This window comes from Typopeltis vanoorti, chromosome 13 (genome assembly GCF_054136105.1).
Source record: "Typopeltis vanoorti isolate ZY-2024b chromosome 13, IOZ_Tvanoo_1.0, whole genome shotgun sequence".
Lineage (NCBI taxonomy): Eukaryota > Metazoa > Arthropoda > Arachnida > Uropygi > Thelyphonidae > Typopeltis > Typopeltis vanoorti.
This window is the reverse complement of record NC_143561.1, coordinates 22,067,004-22,089,593: the sequence shown is the minus strand read 5'-3', so window position 1 is coordinate 22,089,593 and position 22,590 is coordinate 22,067,004. Positions and strand designations below refer to the sequence as shown.

The 22,590-nt window shown below is 35.7% G+C and overlaps 1 protein-coding gene across 4 annotated transcripts in view; it reads right to left on the bottom strand.

Moving 5' to 3' along the window:
* LOC150099984 (tubulin monoglutamylase TTLL4-like) overlaps positions 1 to 22,590 on the bottom strand; it is a 548,120-nt gene that overhangs the window by 72,615 nt on the left and 452,915 nt on the right. For all 4 annotated transcript variants that reach the window (XM_090402675.1, XM_090402676.1, XM_090402677.1 and 1 more), the window contains exon 16: positions 5,971 to 6,172. In XM_090402675.1, coding sequence (XP_090258801.1) covers positions 5,971 to 6,172 — 202 coding nt within the window. The remainder of the gene's footprint in view (positions 1 to 5,970; positions 6,173 to 22,590) is intronic.

Sequence of the window (22,590 nt, the reverse complement as noted above, 5' to 3'; positions counted from 1 at the left end):
AGTCTTCTCTGCCAAGTTGGCAGGAAAACAACCCAGAGATAGACCAAGATATAGGTGGATTGATACGGTACAAAGTGCCTTAGACGATAGAAATATAAGATCTGGTAATGTTGGAGTCTTGACAAGTAACAGACTGATTTGGAGGAAAATTGTAGATAGGAAGTTAGTAATGATGTAAATTTTTCATGTAGTACTATCATATCCTGTACACCCCTTGATGGTACATGGTAGGAATTTGATGATGATCATCTTGAACATTTAGAGGAAATCCATTTCTCCTCTAGACGTAACTATCATTTTGGGTATGCTATGAGGATGAGATCTTCACTATTTGCTGAAGATCATGTAGAATGTTCTCAAGCTAGAACATCCTATATGAACTCAAAAAACTGGCATTATAAAAACTATGCTCCTTTGAGCTCATGTGGGATGTTTTAACCTCCAGGATCTCAAACTAGAACTTGTCAACATCCAATGCATCATACAACAGTGGAAAATAATACAGCATGTTTCTGAGTTCCTACAGCCCTGCTTTTGACAATCCCAAACTAGTACAAAAGGTTCCAATTCTGCATATATTTCAGGTATCTCCAAACAGATTTCGAAATCCTCAAGAAGTACAATCTGGTCTTTCTGTTTTTTTCTCTTCCTATTAATAAACTCTCCTCATGGCTGCCTTTATCTAAAGAAAAACAATCTGCACATTCATAATGAGCGTGTATTTTCTTGATCACAGTGCTTGTACCCTGACGATGCCAACAGCTTAAGTTTGGTGAAACTAGTTGGTATTAAAATACTTATCTGTTTACACTTGATCAATGTTCTCAAAATAGTTATTTACATTAATCTGCTCATTCCTTCCTTGCCTTTATACCAAGTTCTGTGTGATTATGACTACTACTATGGACAAGCTAGTTTTCATATAATCAAATTAGTGATACATGACAATCGAATCATATCACTAATAATAAATCTGAGAATCTGGTCTAGCGGAGCATAGGATTGAAGCTGACCACAAAATCTTCTGGTTGAGAATACATTTACTCCACAAATGTCACTTCAGATTTGAATGTTTATTCAAAGAGTGCCAAAACTCTACAACATTGTCTAATTTAAATCAGAAGACTGCCTCCCTATGATAAAAATCTAGGAAAGTCTCATGCTTATCAACCATCAACAGTTTTTTGTTACCTATATATACATGGGTGGCCTATAAAGTTCTTGGCCTCAACCATAGATGGCAACACTATCGGCAAGATTTTTTTTTCCTAAGTTGGTACATCTGTCATAAGCATCGATGTGAAATTGCAAGTCATTCTATCAAGTAGTTTTTTTATTACTTTGTCACTAATCTGATGAACAGCTTGTTCAAGTGCTCACTTCAGCAGATGTAACTTGACGACTAATGCTCATAGCAGAACGGGGCAAATGGCAGCTTGTTGTTAAAAGTGTGCTCAGTAGCCACAGGCCGCTCTCTGTGCAGGTTGGTATGCTATTTAAAACGTTTGGCCTTTTTTGAACATCCCTCATGTGTGTGTGTGTATTTGTGTGTACACACAAACTTTACTATTTCTCATTCACATCTTACTGTTCATAATACCTCATTATACCATCAGGCAGCTCATTATTTTTTGAAAAATTCTTGATTAATGTTCTAACCTTGTTCACACTTATCTGCCACTGAAAACGACTTGTTAGTCTCAAATTGAAATATTTAGCAAATAAAGTTTAATTAATACATTTTAGTGTTTAATGTGAAATAATACATTTAAATTTCATCAAATGAAATTTAATATATAATATGTGTCAATATGTACACAGGTTTCATTATGGTGCAAGGATGTTCAAAACAAGAATCTTATAATTTAAGGTTCCAGAATAAATTTTACTTGCCCAAGGAATCAATCTACTTTATATAATTATTATTATATGTGATGTTTAAAAAAAATTAAATGTTATAATAACAAAACATATATTTAATTTTCACTATGCTTTCATTTAATGTGGGTTTAAAATATATGCAATAACCACAGTTCAGTTTTGTGAATTTTATTATTTGTTTTTCCTATTAAATTGTTTATGGAGAACTTATATAAATTCATCCTTTATTATGAATAATAAACAGAAATAAATGAAGGGTGAATTTATATAAATTTTTCATAAACCGAATAAGAAACTCAAAGATCAGAATCAGAGAGTTTCTTGCCGAATATAGTAAACTTAATTTAAGTAATGTTTTCATTGCCGAAATGAAGCTTATTAGCTCTTTATTCTTAAGTAACTTAATGGTTGCACCTGTTCGGGAAACTTGTTCGCAGAGTACATAAGTTCTTTTCGCTATACACTTCGGTATTAGGTCTAGCTACTCACTGATGAAGCCTCAAAAAAGGCAGAAACCGGTCTGGGTAGTGACCTCCCTCCATAATGTAATAACAGCATACATTTCCTAGGAAATGTGTTTTTACATTATGGAAAATACCTAAGAATAGAGATCAGAACTTTACCACCTTTGCAATGAGCTGCCCAGTATTGTACTACGTACTAGGATCACTTGCATTGGCTAACGCTAGTGTCGCCGATACTTTATAGTTTACTATATTCGGCAAGAAACTCTCTGATTCTGATCTTTGAGTTTCTTATTCGGTTTTAAAACTATGCGGGATTTAATATCCACTTAATTTAAGTAATGTTTTCATTGCCGAAATGAAGCTTATTAGCTCTTTATTCTTAAGTAACTTAATGGTTGCACCTGTTTGGGAAACTCGTTCGCAGAGTACATAAGTTCTTTTCGCTATACACTTCGGTATTAGGTCTAGCTACTCACTGATGAAGCCTCAAAAAAGGCTGAAACCGGTCTGGGTAGTGACCTCCCTCCATAATGTAATAACAGCATATATTTCCTAGGAAATGTGTTTTTACATTATGGAAAATACCTAAGAATAGCGATCAGAACTTTACCACCTTTGCAACGAGCTGCCCGGTACTGTACTACGTACTAGGATCACTTGCATTGGCTAACGCTAGTGTCGCCGATACTTTATAGTTTACTATATTCGGCAAGAAACTCTCTGATTCTGATCTTTGAGTTTCTTATTCGGTTTTAAAACTATGCGGGATTTAATATCCCCTTAATTTAAGTAATGTTTTCATTGCTGAAATGAAGCTTATTAGCTCTTTATTCTTAAGTCTTCATAAACAATTTAACAGGAAAACAAATAATGAAATTCACGAAAACCATAAAGGAGGTGGCGCACTTACTGTGGAGCCAGAGTCACTTGTCACAGTATGCTTAGTCGCATAATTTGGTTTTTGGCTTAACTTGACTTTGCAAGATTATTATTATTACATCCTTCATGCAGTCGGTAGACTCATCGTGGGAAGTTCATTCAACTGAACAACATATCTACCATGCTAAATCTTAAAATTTTAACACTCCCTGCATTAACATATTCTGGTAATACATTCCATTCACTGACAATTTTCCATGTAAAAAATCTACTCCTCATACCCTTCTTCACGACACTCATACCATGCAGGGTTGGTCTCTGGTTCTTCCCCTTTTACTCTTTTCATGATCCTCTCTAGATTAATCTGATAAAATCCCCTCACTAACTTAATGTCGCTATCATATCACATTATTCACTCTTCTCTGGACCTTCTCCAATGTTTGTACATCACGTTGAAATCCAGGTGACTAAATCTACATGTCAAAGATAAGATAATACTAGTACTAGTGGTGGTAGTCGGTGGTAGATGGCATTGGTGTTAGTTGATGAAAGTTGGTGGAGTAGTGAGACGAAGAGTTGTAGAGTAGATGCCCTCCCTCGATGAGTCTTTGGACTCCCTGGAGGTGTGATGTAATAATAATAAAATAATTGTGTTTTTTTAAATAGCAGTATAAAAACAATTTCATTATGTAAAAGATTCAAGTATTTAAATAGACCAAGCTAATTTATGTTGCAAGCTGGGAAAAATAAGCTTAGAACAATACTATATTACAATTGTGCATCTACTTAACGGGTTAAGGTGTTGGAAGAATAAGATGCATGGATGTACTGCAGTATTCAATTAGATTGTTTAACTTATTTTTTGTGTTTACAATTACCAGTTTTGTTAATGAAATTATACTGTGAGAAAAGCACATTTTTTTTAAAAATTAAATATTGTATATTACATGTCATACTTATGGCATATACATGAAGGTTAATGCTGAACTAAATAAATGCACTGATTTGATTATAAAATTTGTTTACTGGAAATGATAACTGTAATTTAATTTAAATGTATCCGTGATATGAAAAACTTACATGTTTTGTTCCAACTTCAAGTATGCAAGATTTACTGTTTTCAAGTAAAGCAGCATGACTATAACATGTAATGGTGGCTCATTTTTCTCCTTCATGACAAATGAAAAACAGAACTGTGACACATATTGAAGCATGCATGGAGTGAAAAAAAAAGTCACTATAATACTGCTGTGAGAGAATGAGGGAGATTTTTGGAACTCAACAGTGGATATAGATAGAAAAATGTTTAAAAGTTATCAATTGTTATGTTACGACAATGATGAGAGGACAACTGGTGGGGAAAGAAGATACAGCAGGTGGAGTTTTTAATGGCTGGCCCTTTATTTGTAGTCTTTCATATAGAAAGAAAAATAAAGTTCTTTAAAAGAGATAAAAGGATGGACGTGAAGATAACTGGTTTGCATTATGACTTAATGCTGTTCAAATGAAAAATTTCAAATCTAGAAGTTTCATTTCCAGCTTTCTGGAAATAAAATTTCTTCAATGGCTTCATTGTCTTGACATGGAATGAGTGGGCAAGTGGATTTCTGGAGCCCAGTTCTAACCTACCCATTCAATGTATCAGTATTCTATAAACTCGAATGATCTTGCATGCCTGGAATCACGAAAATGCCAATTTATAACTCAGTTACTTTTCCAACAATAAATCCTATCACTCTTAATTTTTCTTTAATAAGCTCTTATTTAATATTATAATTACAGCTATTTTGCCTGCTTCAGTTTAGGAGTACCCCTGTTTAAATGTCATTGGCTATTTACTCATGGATTCTTAGGGCGTTATGAGTGTAGATGTACTAAAAAGTATATGTAGCCTAAGGAATAGAAAATTGCACATACCTTTTTCTGGGTGTTGTGGCTTTTCCTCAGTCTGCGATGTCGAAAACTGCAGAGTGTGTGTGTGGGGGGGGGGGTAGGCAGTTTGGTAGAATAAGTTAGAAAAACCCGTTTTTTTTTCGTAATATATAGAAACATATACTTTTATATAGGGTGGGGAAAAAGTGAGAGGGTTAATTTTTTTATTTTTTTATTTTTTAAAATAGGGAGGGGGAAGGGGAAAGGTGGTTGACGGGGTGTGGACCGTTTCGACTATTCGTGGTCGTCATCTGAACACATTGGGAAAGTGGAAGCTATGTCAGGTCGGGTGAGTGCTTCTGCTTTAGAGGTGTTTGTGTTGTCTCCTATTGGTCGGGGTTGTGACCTCAATTTTATGTTCAAATGACTGGAAAGAACATAAAATTAACCCCACACATCCAAGTATATGTTTCTATATATTACGAAAAAAACCCGGGTTTTTCTAACTTATTCTACCAAACTGCCTACCCCCCCCCCACACACACACTCTGCAGTTTTCGACATCGCAGACTGAGGAAAAGCCACAACACCCAGAAAAAGGTATGTGCAATTTTCTATTCCTTAGGCTACATATACTTTTTAGTACATCTACACTCATAATGCCCTAAGAATCCATGAGTAAATAGCCAATGACATTTAAACAGGGGTACTCCTAAACTGAAGCAGGCAAAATAGCTGTAATTATAATAGTTTATAAAGAGGAGTAACATGGGAGTTTTCCCAGAAATAATATACATAATTTTATTTAATATTTTAGTATATTTCACAATACTTACAACTTTAGTACAAAAGGAATATAATTAATACATACCATCTGTTCTATTAGCATTATGCTGCTGCTCCCACACATCCAACAATAAATTATAATATCGACAATATTCAAAGTATTTCAAATATGAGGAAGACGTGGAAGAAGGAAACACGCGTATAAAGGAACCACAGCGGGACAATTCATCTTCACTTTCAGTTAAAATTCGAACATCATCAGGAGTTAAATTCTTTAAAATATTATCCTGGAATAAATTTATAAGTGGTTAAAAATAATAAACAATAAGAAAAAGCAAACTTACAAGAACTAAAGAAATAGTTATAGTAAGCATATTCACTATAGATTGCAATTTGCATTACTGAAAATAGTTTGAATTTTACTTTCTTAATATATTATTTACATTCCTTTTATTGTAGAATTTGCTTAACCTGCATCTTAGTTTTATGTAGACTGATAAATTGGTTTAGAGAGAAATAAAGAGGGACAGAGATTTCTTCTTTGTTGTAAAAGAATATTTTCTTAACCCCTTGATATGAATGAAAACAAATTTTATAAAAATAAAGATTAATTAATGCATATAGTAATTTATACTAACCAAGAAATTATATTACATAGGCAAAGGGGATATTAGATCCAATTATTTCAAAGCCGAATGTTTGTAGAAATTATGAAAGTTAAATAAAATTGACCTGAGAGCATACAAGAATACAATCCTTAGCTTGCACTACTTAAAAGACATGAGCGCTGCCCAAGCGTCCATATATCTGCCTTTTATTAGTGCATTTTTTTAAGATTTCACTGGCCTGACAGCTGTTTTGAACTGGTTGGTTTTCTTCAGAGACCAGGCAGAAATCTTAAGAGAGCCAAAACTCTCATTCAATACTAAGGAAATCAACCGTCAGAGAAATGTATTTTTTTGCAAGTAAACTCTTGGTCGGTGCATAAAAATAATTACTAAAGAAAGAGCCATATGGCTTCATTTCAGTGATATAAAATTACATAAGCAAAGTGGATATTAGATCCAACATTAGTGCAAGCTAAGGCAACTCCAATGCCAAGGATTGTATTCTCATAAACTCTAAGGTCAACTTAAGAAACTTTCACAGTTTCTACAAACATTCGGCTTTGAAATAATTTTGGATCTAATATCCACTTTGCCCATGTAATTTTACATAGCTGCAATGAAGCCATGTGGCTCTTTCTGTAGTAATTCAGAAATTATTTTCTCATTTAATCCTTTACCCAAGTCTGTGTGTGAATTATTATTATTATTATTATTATTGTTCCGGGAAACTCCAAGGAGTCGACAGACTCATCGAGGGAGGCCCTAACATCATGTCAAGAACAACTATTCAACATTCACACAGTATCTATCATACCTTGCCTTGAACTCATTCACGGTCGTAGCACCCACAACAGACTCTGGAAGCTTATTCCACTTATTTACCACTCTCCAAGTAAAGAACCTAGCTCTAACACCCTTGTCAACCATGCTCTTGCCCAGCTTCCATGCATGGCCCCTAGTCCTCCCACCACCAGTCATATTTTCAAAAATATCTTCTGGATCAATCTTATAAAAACCCTTCAGTAATTTGAATGTCTCAATCATATCACCCCTCCTTCGCCTATCGTCCAATTTCTGCAACCCACAAATCTTCAACCTATTCTCATAAGGTTCATTCCACAGACCTGCTATCATCTTGGTCACTCGTCTCTGGACCCTCTCCACTTCCTCCCCATCACGAAGAAACCCTGGTGCCCATAGCTGGACACAGAAGTCCAGATGGGGTCTTATCAAGGCTCGATACAGAGGAACAACAACTTGTTCGTCTCTGCATGTTGAAGTATTTTTCAGAAGCCAAGTGATTTGGTGAGCTGTTTTAGTTACTTTTGCAATGTGCCCCCTAAACTTCAACTCCCTATCCACCAACACTCCCAAATCCCTGGCCTCATCAATCTCCTGGAGTATGGTTCCACCAATGCGATATACTGCTGCTATTCTTTTCACCGCAAAGTGCATAACCTTACACTTTGCCACATTAAATTAACATCCATTTTTCCTAGCCCAGTCCTCCAAACTATCCAAATCATCCTGTAAAATTTTGACATCCTGTGCACTCACAATTGCTCTACCCAACTTTGCATCATCAGCAAACAAGTGAACACTTCCTCTCAGATCCTTTCCAATATCACTGATGAACAAATTGAAAAGCAGTGGTCCAAGAACAGAACCCTGTGGCACTCCACTAGTCACAAGACGTCTTTTAGACTCCACTCCTGAATAAACCACTCTTTGATATCTCTCCTTCAACCACCCTCTTATCCATCTCACCAACCCTATATCTATACCCATCTGCTCCAGTTTACTGATTAGGGTTCTATGTGGTATCCTATCAAAGGCCTTGGCAAGGTCAAGTAGTATCACTGTAAACCCATTACCCCTATCCAGTTCAGCCGTCACTGTGTTATAAAACGTGAGCAAGTTACTGAGGCATGATCTACCCTTCACAAAACCATGTTCTCCCCCATACAATATCCCATTTTCATCTATCCAATCCTGTATTCTTTTCTTGACTAATTTCTCTAAGACCTTGACAATGATTCCTGATATGCTAATCGGTCGGTAATTTACAACAGCAGTCTTGGAACCACCTTTATGCAGTGGAACTATTTTCTCCTCTTTCCACCCGCTCGGGACTAACCCAGACCAGAGACTCAAATTAAACAAAATGGTCAAGGGTACTGACAATTCTTTAGCTGCTTCTCGTACAACACGAGCTGGTATACCATCCAATCCCACAGATGTATTGACATTGAGGTTATGCGATAGACTACTCACCTCCACTTCATTAACCACAATTCCCGTATAATCTACTGGTTTATTCGTTTCTGCAATGTCACCACCTGGATGATATACTTTTGCAAAGTGCTCACTCAGTAACTCAACTGATTCAGTTACCTCCCTACCATCGGCATTCTTTAAAATCAATCTGCCATGTACATTTTTCCTTTTACTTGCTACATATCTAAAAAACTGTTTAGGATTCTCTTTAGCCTGCATGGCCAATGTTCTTTCGTAATCCTTTTTTGCTTTTCTTACCACACTCGTCACCCTTCTGGCCTGCGCTTTATACCGTTCATGTGCCTGCCGGTCACCCTTCTCCTTAAATTCCCTCCATAGTTGTTTCTTTTTTTGCAACTCAAGCTTAATGGTGTTATTCATCCATTTAACCCCTACTTGATTTATTATTCGGACTCTAGGTATACAGTCAGCCATTGCTTCATGCAAGCACTTCTTAACTACTTCCCATGCACTATCAACTTCTAGTCCTTGCAGTTGTACATGCCATGGCACTGAACCAATCAAACTCTTAAGCTTGTCATACTTTCCAGCCCGATAATTCCACATGTACCCTGTCTTAATTGAAAATTCTACACCTTTAGCCACCTCCCAAGTTAAGACCCTATGATCACTCTCACCGATTGGTGGCAGTGTGGTCATATTTGTTACAGCCAAATCCTCAGATGTAATTACTAGGTCAAGCACTCTCTGACCCCTAGTATTTTCCATTACATGCTGTCGCAGATAGTTATCCCTTAATAACCGCATAAAATCCAGTTCCTTCCTCCCGTGTGTCCTCTCCTCACTCCAATCAATGCGACCGTAGTTGAAATCTCCCATAATAATCACCCTCCTTCCACCCATTTCTTCTATTTGCTTGTGCATACTGTCACCACCATCTTTTCCATCACCTGGTCTATAGCAGCACCCAATTGTATATTTAGTTCTGCTAGCCACAATCTCACACCAAATGGCCTCAAATGTGCTCTTTTTTCTATCCTGCAATTCAACTTCTATTCTCCTTGGCTGGAGCTCATCAGCTATCATCAACAATACTCCTCCCCCCATTTTATTCTCTCTGTCATTCCTGAACACACTATACCCATCACATTCAATCCCACTAACTATATCATCTACAGTCAGCCATGATTCACTAATACCAATAACCTGTGGTCTGGAAGTGCCAACCATGGCCAAAAACTCTTCCTTCTTGTTCCTAATACTCCTAGCATTAGTGTACATGAATTTAAGACCCCCATTAGCCCCAACCCTACCTTGATGCCTTATATTAACTATCCCACTCAGATTTGTTGTCCTTATTTGCTCTGGCATATTATATTCATTCTTACATTCAACTGCCTCCATAAGGACTGTATCTCTACTCCCCCCCCCCCTTAACAAATCTAGTTTCCCTGAATTTGCACATCCACTACATTCAGCAACACTTTCTCAAGTCTTCTTACACCGTAACCATTCAAATGCAAGCCATCCATCTTATATAGATCCTTTCGCCCATCAAACTCACTCCACACATCCACAAATTCCACACCACTCGTCATACATAACCCACGCATAAAGTCATTCGTAATTATGGCCCTCCTTTTAAACATTTCACTGTCATACCGTGGCAAAAGACTAATCATTCTAACTCTCTCACTCTTTTCTTTTGCTACCTCAAACAATTCATTCAGGTCTTCTATCATTTCCATTTTATCTCCTTTCAAATCATTCGTACCTGCCACAACAATCATTTCTTTCACCCTTTCCTTTTGCTCTCTAATAGACTCAGTTATGTCCTTTATGGTCGCACCAGGTTGGTACGATTTTGTCAAATCCTCTACTAACACACCTCGTACTAACGAGTCTCCATACAGCACTCTATCCTTCATTTTTTGTTCATGTTCACATTCATACGTCTATTTTTCCTGTCATACCTTTTATTATTGGTTGGTTCATTCAGTCTACTTTTGTTCATGCACTCTAGCTGCTGTTTTGCTCTTTCTATCACACTATTCAACAATGCGATCTCACTCAATGCATCTATCTCATCTTTTTTTTTGTTCTCTGAGAAACCATTTATACTATCATTCACACTCTCACAATTTTCATGTACAACCTTGCCGTTTCTTGTCATATCCCTATTTCCTTCATTCTGAAGGTTGACAAAAATATCACACTCACGATCCGAAATACACTTCAATTCCTCATTCTCCCTACATTTTCTACACACATTCAATCCTTTATTATCATCTAACCACACTCCGACCGCACTCCGCAAAGCGTACATTTCACAGCTAGTACACTGACTCATTTCTTTTATGCTACCGTTCTTTGATAACGATGGCGAACCTTCATTACTGGCCGCGATTTTCCCTCGCACAGATGCCATACTTATTTGCAACGTGTTTTGTCAAATTATACGTTATAACACACCAAAAATAGACGCACTAAAATACGCAAGGCAAACAAAACAAAACTACACAATATTAAGTAATTTGTATCAATAACTGAAAATGATACTTATCTTATCTGGAGCTTGCACGAACACTACACATTACGAATTCATCTAGCGGCGACTTCCCGACATAGATTATGTTATAAAACACTTTAGTACACTAACCACGCTAATAAAGCTCCAATAATATACCAAAATTACACACTTAAGTCCATTAAATTGAATCCAAAACATCAATAAATCAACAAAAAACACAAATCTCTCAGGAGCTCTCCGATAGCACGTCCGTTCACCAGCTAGTCTCGACACCAATTTTCATTATCATTATCTTCAACAAGGTTACTCGTATATGGAGGTGGATGCAAAAGTCATATTTTTCATATGCAAGTAGCAAAATGATGCATCAATATATAAATACTCTGGACAGAGATGGTTATAGAAATTTTTTTTCAGTTGGTTACAAAGTAAATTAGAGTAGAGAATAAATTATATTTGTGTAGTGCACTGTTGTGTAGTTTCTTTCTACATTACAGCCATTCTGGGCGAAGGACATTCCTATATACAGGAGACAGGTCTGAGAGAACATTTCTGGAATCTGCCACAGCACTATAACATTGTCTGAATGTAAATAAACAAATATCACTGTCTCACCTTACCAAAAATCTGGGAGAATATCACCATAAATCTTTCAGCTAAATAGGCAAGATCTCATCACTCAATCAAATTTCCTGAGCATACCATAATACAAAGCACACCTTTAGTGAGGTTTCATCACTGGAAGCTAGACTTGTGAAGATACCAAGAGCAATTCAATGCAAGTCATATTTTGCATATGTAAGTAGCAAAATGATGCATCAATATATAAATACTCCACATAGTGCCAATTAGGACTTCAAGATCCTGTCATTTTACATTCAGTTTGTCTACCTTCCTGTATGATGCATATGCATAGTTTATGCATATGCATCATACAGGAAGGATCACTAAAAAATTGAGGACAATTAAAAAATACATAATTTAATAACTAAATAAAGTTAATTATTTCTAGAAATGGGTATTTTCTCCTCTAAACAGCAACATGAGTGACAATCTGTGTATTAACATCCATACTAGATTAATTGTAACCAGTGCTGATGGTTGCTGGATAATTAAATATCTTATCAGTTGCAATGATTCGAATTGCAACTAAACAGGAGGTATATAGAAGAAGAACAGTTTTTGATTTATTCATCGTAATTCTCATAAATGAGAGGTGGTTCAATCTATAGTACATCAGTGCAAATTTCTTCTTTCTTCTCAAAATGTCAAGGAGAAAGAAGAAACTTGTTCATGTTGGTTTTGAAGACATGCAGATCGTCTTCTTTATAGCCATAGCATGTGTTTCAATGGATTTTAGAGGAAAGTGTGAAAGAGAGAGAGGAAACTGACACAATTTTAATGCATGGTAAAAAACTGAAATATTTAAAAAAAATGCAAGCAGCAGGAATGTGTGTGAACAAGTGTGGAATGAATCTGGCAGAGACAACTCATTAATCAATCTAATTGCTTTCATCAGTACTGAGTCACATATTTCTGGGAGATTATAGGTTGGTTGGTTGGTTGCTTGCTTTATGGTTTATTGGCACAAGAACAGCAAAGGTCATACTGCACCATAGTAAAGGTTACAGCAATACATAAATAGTCAAAGATAAATTAATAAATAATTTGTATGTACAAAAATTAAGTTAAGCAGTGTAGTATGTATCTACACATAAATAAAATTACAGTCAAATGTGTTTGTACAAATTAATTCTTTGTAAAAGGTTAAAAACATCTTAAAAATCTGTCTGAGTCGAATAACATCTGACTGAGTGTAATATGACTTGGCTATATAAGTAAAAATTTCATTCCTCTTTCATGTAAAGTGCTGGCACTCCACTAGAATATGACAAACAGTAAGACACATACTGCATTTTTCACACACAGATGAGTCCTCAGTAAATAAGAATGTGTAAGATAACTGTGACCTAAGCAGAGCCTAGCAAGAACTTCCTCTCTTCTCTTTCTATGTTGACTAGAATGGCAATGCTTAATTTCAGGTTTAATGCCACGTGATTTGTTTGTCAATGCTTCCTACCATGATGCTGCCATTGAGCAATTAGCTTTGATCTTATAAATTGAATGTATATGGTAATATCAAACAATATGCAGAGAAAGTATAAACTGATCTAGCAGCTGTAGTCTCATTTCCCTTAATTCTAATGTAGTTGGAAATCCAGCACAAAAAATCATCAAAATTAAGGGTTTTCATTTTACATCAGGTGTAACACCTCACACAGCACTGGATGGGGATTATACTTGTAAAGGGTTGGTTGGTATCCACTCCCCTGCCAAATGGCTACAGGTTTGAATCCCGCCAAAGGCATGGATGTTTATGATTGTCTGTGGAAATACTGGTGATGGCAGTAGATGGCATTGGTGTTGTTGCAGTTAGTTGTAGCTGGTGGATTGACTGCTGGAAATAGAGATGTAGAGTAGATGCCCTCCCTTGATGAGTCCTTGGACTCCCTGGAAGTGTCATGTAATAATAATAATAATAATAATAAAGAGCTCAATAAGCCTATAAATTACACACTTTTGGTAGCAGTTTTATTTTATATGCACAAATGCAAGCTGAATGGTATGCAACTTTGCTGTATAATGACTGCAATCAGGTGGGATCTGGTTGGAGATAGTCATGTCATAGGAGTATATCATCCAAAATAGAGAACAGTATTCAATAGGTAACACATTTGTGATTTGTATATAGTCATAACTGATCAGAGGTCAAGTAACACCTTGAGCAAAAAAGAAAAACCTAATATCTAAGATGCTGAGAAGCAATATTAAATACATTTATGAAAAGAAAGACTGGAGGTTAGAGTAATTCCAAGCAGAGAAATCTCATTTTGTGAAGACTAGGTGTTGTCTAAAGTAAGCCTAGAAGAAAAATGGTTCCTTTTTCTTTTTATAAGAAGTAAATTAGGATTAGAATTCCATTGAAGAGGTAATTATTATCTCTGACAAGCAGTGACACTATTTATCTCACCCTCTGTTATAAACTAAAACTTACTTGGAATTCACAGATTAATTTTGCAACAGTCAATTAGTCTCAAACATTTTAGTCTGCATAACTTGCAAGTCATCACGATTCTTAGAAAAATGATTAAAATGAGAAAATGAGAAAAATTCTTAGAAAAATTAATTTATCAAGACTGATTTTCATTTGTTTCAATGCCAACTGTAATCTCTCGTTACCATCTTATATAGGTATGCAGTATTTCGGTAGTAAAAAAGAAACAATTATCTTGCAAATATGAGTTGGAGATTGGATCACATTATTGACATCATAAAAAATAATCTGGCTCATTTGCAAGTGTTGACCATTTTCCATTGTTTTTATAAATATATTTGTTTTTTCTACTGAATTATTTTTTATAGATAATAATATATAAATTCACCTTCATTAAATAAAATAAATGAAAGGAAATGCAAACTACTTTTTAGTTTTTCTGAAGTGCAAAACTGAAGGCAAAAATAAGGGACCAGAAAATATTAAAAACATTGGGAAAAAGAGTTCTGTTATGTCATCAACTAAAAACAATCAACATGTGCTTTCGAGCAAATGGCTCAAGAGATTCAAGTGGAAATGATAGAAACTTTAGATTATGAGGTTTTTCAAGGGGGCATTTTAAAGTGGAGATATTTCAATTTCATGAGACATTAAATTTTCAAACAATGCTGTGAGATAACTTGGCCAGAAATTGTCCAGGAAATATCTCTAGTTGCTTTCCAAAGAAAGAAGGTTTCTAAAATGTCTGAACACCCGAAGTGCCTTTTTAATATAGCCATTTATTGAATTATAAAGCTTATAGGTCCAGCAGTTGTAGAGGAACAGTATCAAATACACTATCTACACTACCTTGAAGGCACCTGCTAATAAATGACCACCTGTATGGATTCCATCACTGCTGATCAACAGGAGATCTACTCAACATATATCACCCATCTCTGGACAAATGCCATGAAGAAGTATGGTGAATCTCAAGTGGTTGCACTTGATATCTTCAAAGCTTTTGACCAGGTCTGGCACAAAGACTTACTAAACAAACTCCCATCATTTGGCCTGTCTCTGAACTTCTGCGGTTGGATTACCAGCTTTCTGTCTGGACACACACTATGTGTGATGGTTCCTTATCCTCTCACCATTCAACTAATACCAGGGTTCCACAAGGTTCTGTTCTCTCCTCTCACCAATCCTCTTCCTTTTATATATCAATGACCTACTTCAGTTGGCCTCCAACCCAATACACAGTTTTGCAGAGACAGCACATTGCACTTCTCCATTTGATAAACCTTACTCTATACAACTCATCTCAACCTCCAGAACATCAACCACCACTGCCCTCAATTTCAATCTCCAACCCATCCTCCAATGGGGTTCAGATAACCTTGTGTCAATTTCAATGCTAATAAAACCCAGTTCTGTCTTATTTCTCATAAAAAAAGAACCATTTCGTTTTCTATTATTTTTGACAACACTCAAATTTCCAGACAAGATGAGATTTCTCTTCTTGGAATCATCCTGACATCAAGCCTCTCCTGGCATAAACACATCACAACCATTGCATTCTTAGCTTCTAAAAAACTAGGATTCCTCTTTCGCTCAGGACATTACTTCACCTCTGAATGGCTGTTAACTTTATACAAATTAGATTGATTATTAACCCATCTCTTACCAACTCACTCCTTCCACTTTCACGCAGATGTTTGGTTTCTGCATTATGTGTATTTTATAAATATTTTCATGGCAAATGATCATTTGAATGACTTCAGTAGTGAGTCTTCTTCAGATATTTCAAATGAGGAGAAACTCATCCATTATATGAATTACACAGATTAAAATCAGAAGAAGCATTTCCTTACATAGTTCCTCTGAAAAATTCAGCTGCAGTGTACTTGATAGAATGAGAGAGTGAAATGAACAAGTTCTTCTTGTTAGGGAAGAATAGTTAGTTAGTTAGTAGGAACAGAAGCAGCATATAACATGCTGGAAAAAAAAAAAAAGGACTAGTGGCCAAACTTAAAAAGACATGCCTGACTTTTGCTGAAATTGAAATGTGGTGTGTATACACACGCAAGATGCACACATACACACCTTTTACCATAATTCATATTAAGGGCAAGTGACATTTTTTTCTAACCGATAAATTAAGTGGCATTTCTAGAGCCTTGGTGGATGATAATCAGTGCCTAATAACAGAACACAGCTGACTTTACACCTGAGATTTATGCAAGCACCTCATTTAATAACCTAGAGATGAATCATCATGTGAGATCCAAATTTTATTAAAACACAAGAGAAATTTCAGGGTATAGATGCAAGGATGAATCTCAAAAAGGATATGAGGAGTATCTTATTTCATCAGCATTGGCAAAATTTAACATATTTTTTGTAATATTTTATCTAGACTTCACATGCTTCCTAACCACAAAACTTAGTCAACTTTCAAAGTCGACCTTGAGTTCTCTCCAATCTGCCACAATCTGAAACATCCTACTTTTATTATCTATATTGTAATATCTCCTTGCCTACTTATATGTTTCAGTCTCCTGTCTATAATTTATTTCTCAAACTCTGAAGACCACATTCCCTCTGTTCAAAAGGTGAATGACATAACAGGAATTCCAGATGATTGACAATAGCCCATATTGCAAATTGTTTGTTATTTGGGAGATTTTCAGGTAACAGAAATGTGCAATTCCACAGACCAGTTATCATCTTTGTTATTAAATGCTGGATTTTTTCAACTATCTCCCCATTTTCTTACAATTCCAAGTGACCATATAACAAATAGTATCTATCCCATTCTTTCTTCAAGGTTATATCCAGCATTCACAGAGTCGAATTTATGGAAACAAGAACATGTGTTGGAGTAATTACTTACAATTAAGAAAATAACACTCGATGTTTTGACCTTTATATCGAGGTAATCATCAATAAAGCATACATATGCACAGGACACTACACAATCCATCACCATCTGTTCACTGGATATCAACAGATGCTGTATGGTCACTCAGACGATGTGTCACACCAGTCCTCACCATGTGGTCCTGCTGTATGCTTTTCTGGAGGCTTAAACTCTCTGAAGATAAGTCACTCCAGACACAGTGTCCATCCATCTCACTGAGTGTCTATCCCTTCCTCTTTTTCCAGGAACTTTACTTTGTATTACTGTTCTGAGAAGTCCTCCTTCCATCCTTTCAAAACACTACAAAAAAGTAAGCTAAATCTAAATGCTTGGTTAAGATTGCATTGTTTAAACTAGCCTGACCCCTGGATAAAACAAAAAATTACATATATATATACATATATAAAATAAATAAATAAATAATTACTTCATTAATAATTAACATAACTTTTTAAACATAATAAGTATAATATATACAGATGATTATAAAAAAATTACAGTGGAACTACATCAAAAACATCTCTACATCCACCTTAAGGTTTTCTTGGGGTTCTGCCATCATGTTCTGGATGCTATATAAGTTGCAGATGGATTCTCCAGATTCTTGGAACCCATCAATCTTATTGACATTGGGATGATATTTCAGCATTGTTACGTTGCTTTTTTATTTTATTTGTTCTTATATGCTGCTTAATCTTATTACTTCCTTGTTAAACTTATCTCTTATTCCTGTACATAACCTTCAATTTTAAGACATACTATACTTATTCCGTTCTTTCTTAAAATCTCCCCCTTTCTTTTTATAAGCAGTCCTATTGGCCTCTCTATAGTTTATCCACGTGTAGGTTACTTAGTGCTTAGGGCTTTGTCCTTGTGTGGGACGTGACCATTTACACATCATTCTAAATGAGTCCACCCGATAAGCAGTGACAAATTTTATTTTATAACTGCGCCAGCCAATAGCAAGGATAGATGGGACTCTTACCCAGGATGGCTCTCTCAGAACGATACACAATAATTAAACTATAATGAAATTTATGTTCAGTACACTAACTTCTTGCATGCAGTCGTGGCTCACTTTGTTTAATCACACACGTGGGTTTCTTCCTGCTAAGCTGGCCAATATTTTTATGAGCAGCTGTTTGAATTCATATATTAACAACAGGTCAGGCAGGTACTAAGAAACATGTTTAATAAAATAGAGAAATCATACAAGTAAGCATTATTACTAATTATGCTGAGTTATTCTCAAGTAAGATCCTTGGTTCAATACTAATATACTAAGCATATACATAAACTTGCATAGACCATTATAAGTACCTTAATATTATCTCATTAACATCTAACACACCTTTTACATTCACGTGGTCAATGGTTATATCATTCTACACATTTACTATTAATTCCTGCAGAATAAACATGGCCTTGTTAGGCAGATAATTCTCAAACAAATGGGCCTGGGCCAAGTTGTAGATAGTTCTTTAAGTTCCATAAAATTAGTCCACTTCACAAACTTTCTTAGGGAAACACACACTTTCTTAACTGGAAATCACAATACTAAAGTCTACTTTACCGTCTCTGTATTGATGCTATGTCTTTCTTCTTGCCTTGTCTGGTCATCAAGGCTTCCTCACTTTGCTTTTCGTCTGATCACCTTCGATCAACTATACGGTTAGAACCTTGGTGGGAAAGGGGGATATGGCTCGGGAGTATAGCCAGAACGGATGGCATCAGCTTGGTTCCTCCGTTGCATGACATCGCACAGCTATCCTAGTCTTAGGAAGTAGCTAGGCCGTTCTCAAATGCTGTGACAGATGAACCAATGCCTTCGACAGCCAGCCTGGAACTTCTCCATCGGAGCGGACTGGACCCTACGTCCGAGAGAGAGGTCAGGAAACAGGAACCCAAAAAAAGCCTCGAGTGGGATTTGCTTGGCCTTTTTGTTTTCGTTCTCTTCTCGGTGTTTCTCGGCTATCGCGATACCCACCAACGCGGTCACGTGGGCTTACGTCATGGCGTCCAGCTCCCTCTATTACATCGCACGTGCACGTGTTGTGTTCTTCTTGGAAGGCGCTTTAGTTTCTCTTTCCTATAACTACCTTCCCCCCTTTTTTTGGTATGCGTAACACAGGACGGTTAAAGGTGACCCTTGAACTCTCGCTCACAGGCTTTGCTACTTTATAGTACATGAAATGGGGTTCTTAAATAGATTTAACAGCTTTAATTAATTTCTATATTTGACCCACATGCATTACAGGTTAGGTCTTACAAACATTTTTATACATTTTTGTACAATTTCTCGCTCTTAATTTTGATTTATATACATAAAGTTATCTCTCTAATCTATTGTCAACATGCCACATTCTCTGCCCATGTTTAAATAAAGTTGTGTCCTGAATAATTCGTGTTAAAACATTTCTTAGTTTATTTAGGACACAACAGCATCTCGCAAGCTTCCTTGAATTTTCTTTCAAACCAGGTTTTGGTGCTTCTTTAAGCTACCTCAACCACACTTTCATAATCATCTATTCTATAGTTCAAGATTAACTGAAAATTAACTTCATAACTAAAAATTCCACATGTTTAACAACTTCCCTGGTCAAGGCCAAATGATCACTTTTTTACAATTAGAGACAACGTAGTTACCTTGGTTATTTACAAATCAACTGATCCAGATCTGACACTCTTGAACCCCGAATCTATTCATTGCTGCCAGGTAATTATCTGTTGATTGATAGCTGTATAAATTTCATATTCTTCCCACAACATCAATGTTCTTCCTTTTAATTTGTCCCACAAATGGAGGTGACCTCTCTCCCCACAAATTTCATTAATGATAAACATGATTGGAAGACTGGAGTAAACATTGAGACTGTTCTGTAGAGCAAATTTTTTTTATACAGACTCCATGAAAATCAGTATAACAGGCTTTACCAAAACACTAGGTATTCCTAGAGTAACAGTTCACAAAATTCTCAGGGAATGTATATGATTCAAGATCACCAAATGTTGGTGAGGAAAAAAAAAAATACAAGATTAGCTTTCTGCTATTATTTTAGTCATGAAGTTGAAAATAATGTCTTATCTGTTGATAATTTATTATTTAGCAATGAAGTAATATTTCACAAGATTAATCACCATAACTGCCATAATGTCTGCAGGAAAGAGAAACATTGAGAAGTTTGGGAACATAAGAGATTCTTCTAATGTAACATCTGGTGCTTTCTAAGAAAACCACCTATAATTGGTCCTCTTTTTGAAGGAACTGTTGTGAATGGTGCTGACAATAGTTTATTGAACATGTTTCTGAATTATCTTATTCCTTATTATGAAGCAAACAAAGTTGATAAAAGCCTAACACTAGTCCTTCAAGAAGATGGGGGCTTTGGTACTTTGCCTGCAGTGTTCGAGTATTTTTAAATGAAGTTTTTCCCAACAGATGAATTGGAAAAGGTGACAACACCTTGGCTGCCTTTGTTCCCAGACATGTTCCTATTTTTCTGAAGTTTATCAACAAAGCCTTCCACTCTAAATGCTCTTCTTACTAGGATAACAAACATAATCAGTGCTATAACTCAAATACAATTGCAGAATGTGTTTGGTACACTTCAAATCATGCTAGAATTTGTATCCAAAATGATGGTGGATATGTTGAAAGTGGACATTTCTACAAATGAATATGCTAATTTCAAATAAATATCCCCTCTGTTACATTTTGCATATTTTTAAGTCCATCTATCCATCAAATTCATACATCTACAAAACTGCATGCCATTCCTCCTACATATCCTATAAACCAAGGCACAGCGATATTTGTTTATAAATCAAGGCATTCTTCCCACCCCACTTCTATCATACTGTGACAGCAGATTTGAAATCTTTACTCACTTCTGTTTGGCTTATCCCAGCAGCTCTCTTGTATTTTCCTACATACTACTCTTGTCACCAGCCAGATCATTTGTGCATTCATCTTTTCACATGGACATGATCAATTAATATGACATTTAAAAAGAAAATAAAGCAATTTGACTTCTTTAGTTTAGTCTTTCCATTATATGGCTTCAATGTTCAAAAACACAATAAAAATGTCACATTGCACAGATGGCATAATGTTGAACTCAAAATACCAGTTGCCTATAATACTGCTTTGTTTCTGGTACAAATCTAAATTAGTACAATGAGAAAATCCCCTGGAATTGGAAATATTAAATATTTTCATAAACTATACAAAAATATATATAAAAAAAAACTGTGAACTACCATTATTAAGACTTTAGCATGCAGTAGTTACTTTATAGAGCGATATATCATCATTCAGTTTCTGAATAGGGGATCAAGGTTTTATGCTTATTTCCTGCTATAATTTTGAAGTTGCATGTAAGGAAAAGGATCAGCTTAGGGATCCCACATGTCCTGTTTTATTACTTCTGTCGCGGCGTCCCGATATGTTTAGTTCAGGACGCTAAATGTCCTGGATTTTTTAGAATATAAAAATATTAACATTTCTATTAAGAATAAGTACAAGTCATAATATTTTTGAGTGCTTTTAAAAATGTATGTTTATAAAACAAAAAGCAGAGACATATTTATTTTGTAGTTCGGTGAATTACCAGAATGTTAGAATTTTGGGAAAACGATTTAGTTCCATACATTTCATTCAGCCGGAGAAAAGAATGTCAGAATGAGGGAGACAGTCGCCCAACTGTATGTTTAACTAATTGCAACCATGGCATCTATTTCATTCGTCTGGTCAGCTGTAAATTTTTAGCAATCTTTTGTCTCAAGCTTAGTTCGCATAGCATACGATATCCGACGGTCCGAAATGTTTCTCATTGGTCAACATGTTTTTGAATATTAACGCGCTACGCTAGTTCATTTTCTTTCAACCAATGAGAAAAATTTCGTACCGTCGAATATCATACGCTATGCGAACTAAACTTCACGCATCAGGCACTAAATTGTTTTTATATCGCTACAGGTTATGTGATATAACCTAGTTTTGAACTGTTCATTTTGTATTCTTGCATTCTCATATTAATTGTGAATATTGTATTTTTTAAATTAATAAAGTTAAACCGTTTGTTACAAAATGCCCAAAAAAAGTGTAATTTCAATGATAAATTAAAGGATCTTTTCCCTTTCATTTTCATAACAAAAAGCAGTGATTATGATGATAGCTCAAGAGTGAAATGTAGCATGTGCCATGCAGAATTTAACATTGGCCACAGAGGTAAGGCAGATATAACTGACCATGTCAATACAAAAACGCACAAGTCTGCTGTGTCTGCAAAAAGTTCAAGTCAATCATTGACATAATTTTTTGGGTAACAAATGTTAGGTAGCCAAGAAATGGAGTTGGTTGCACAAGAGGC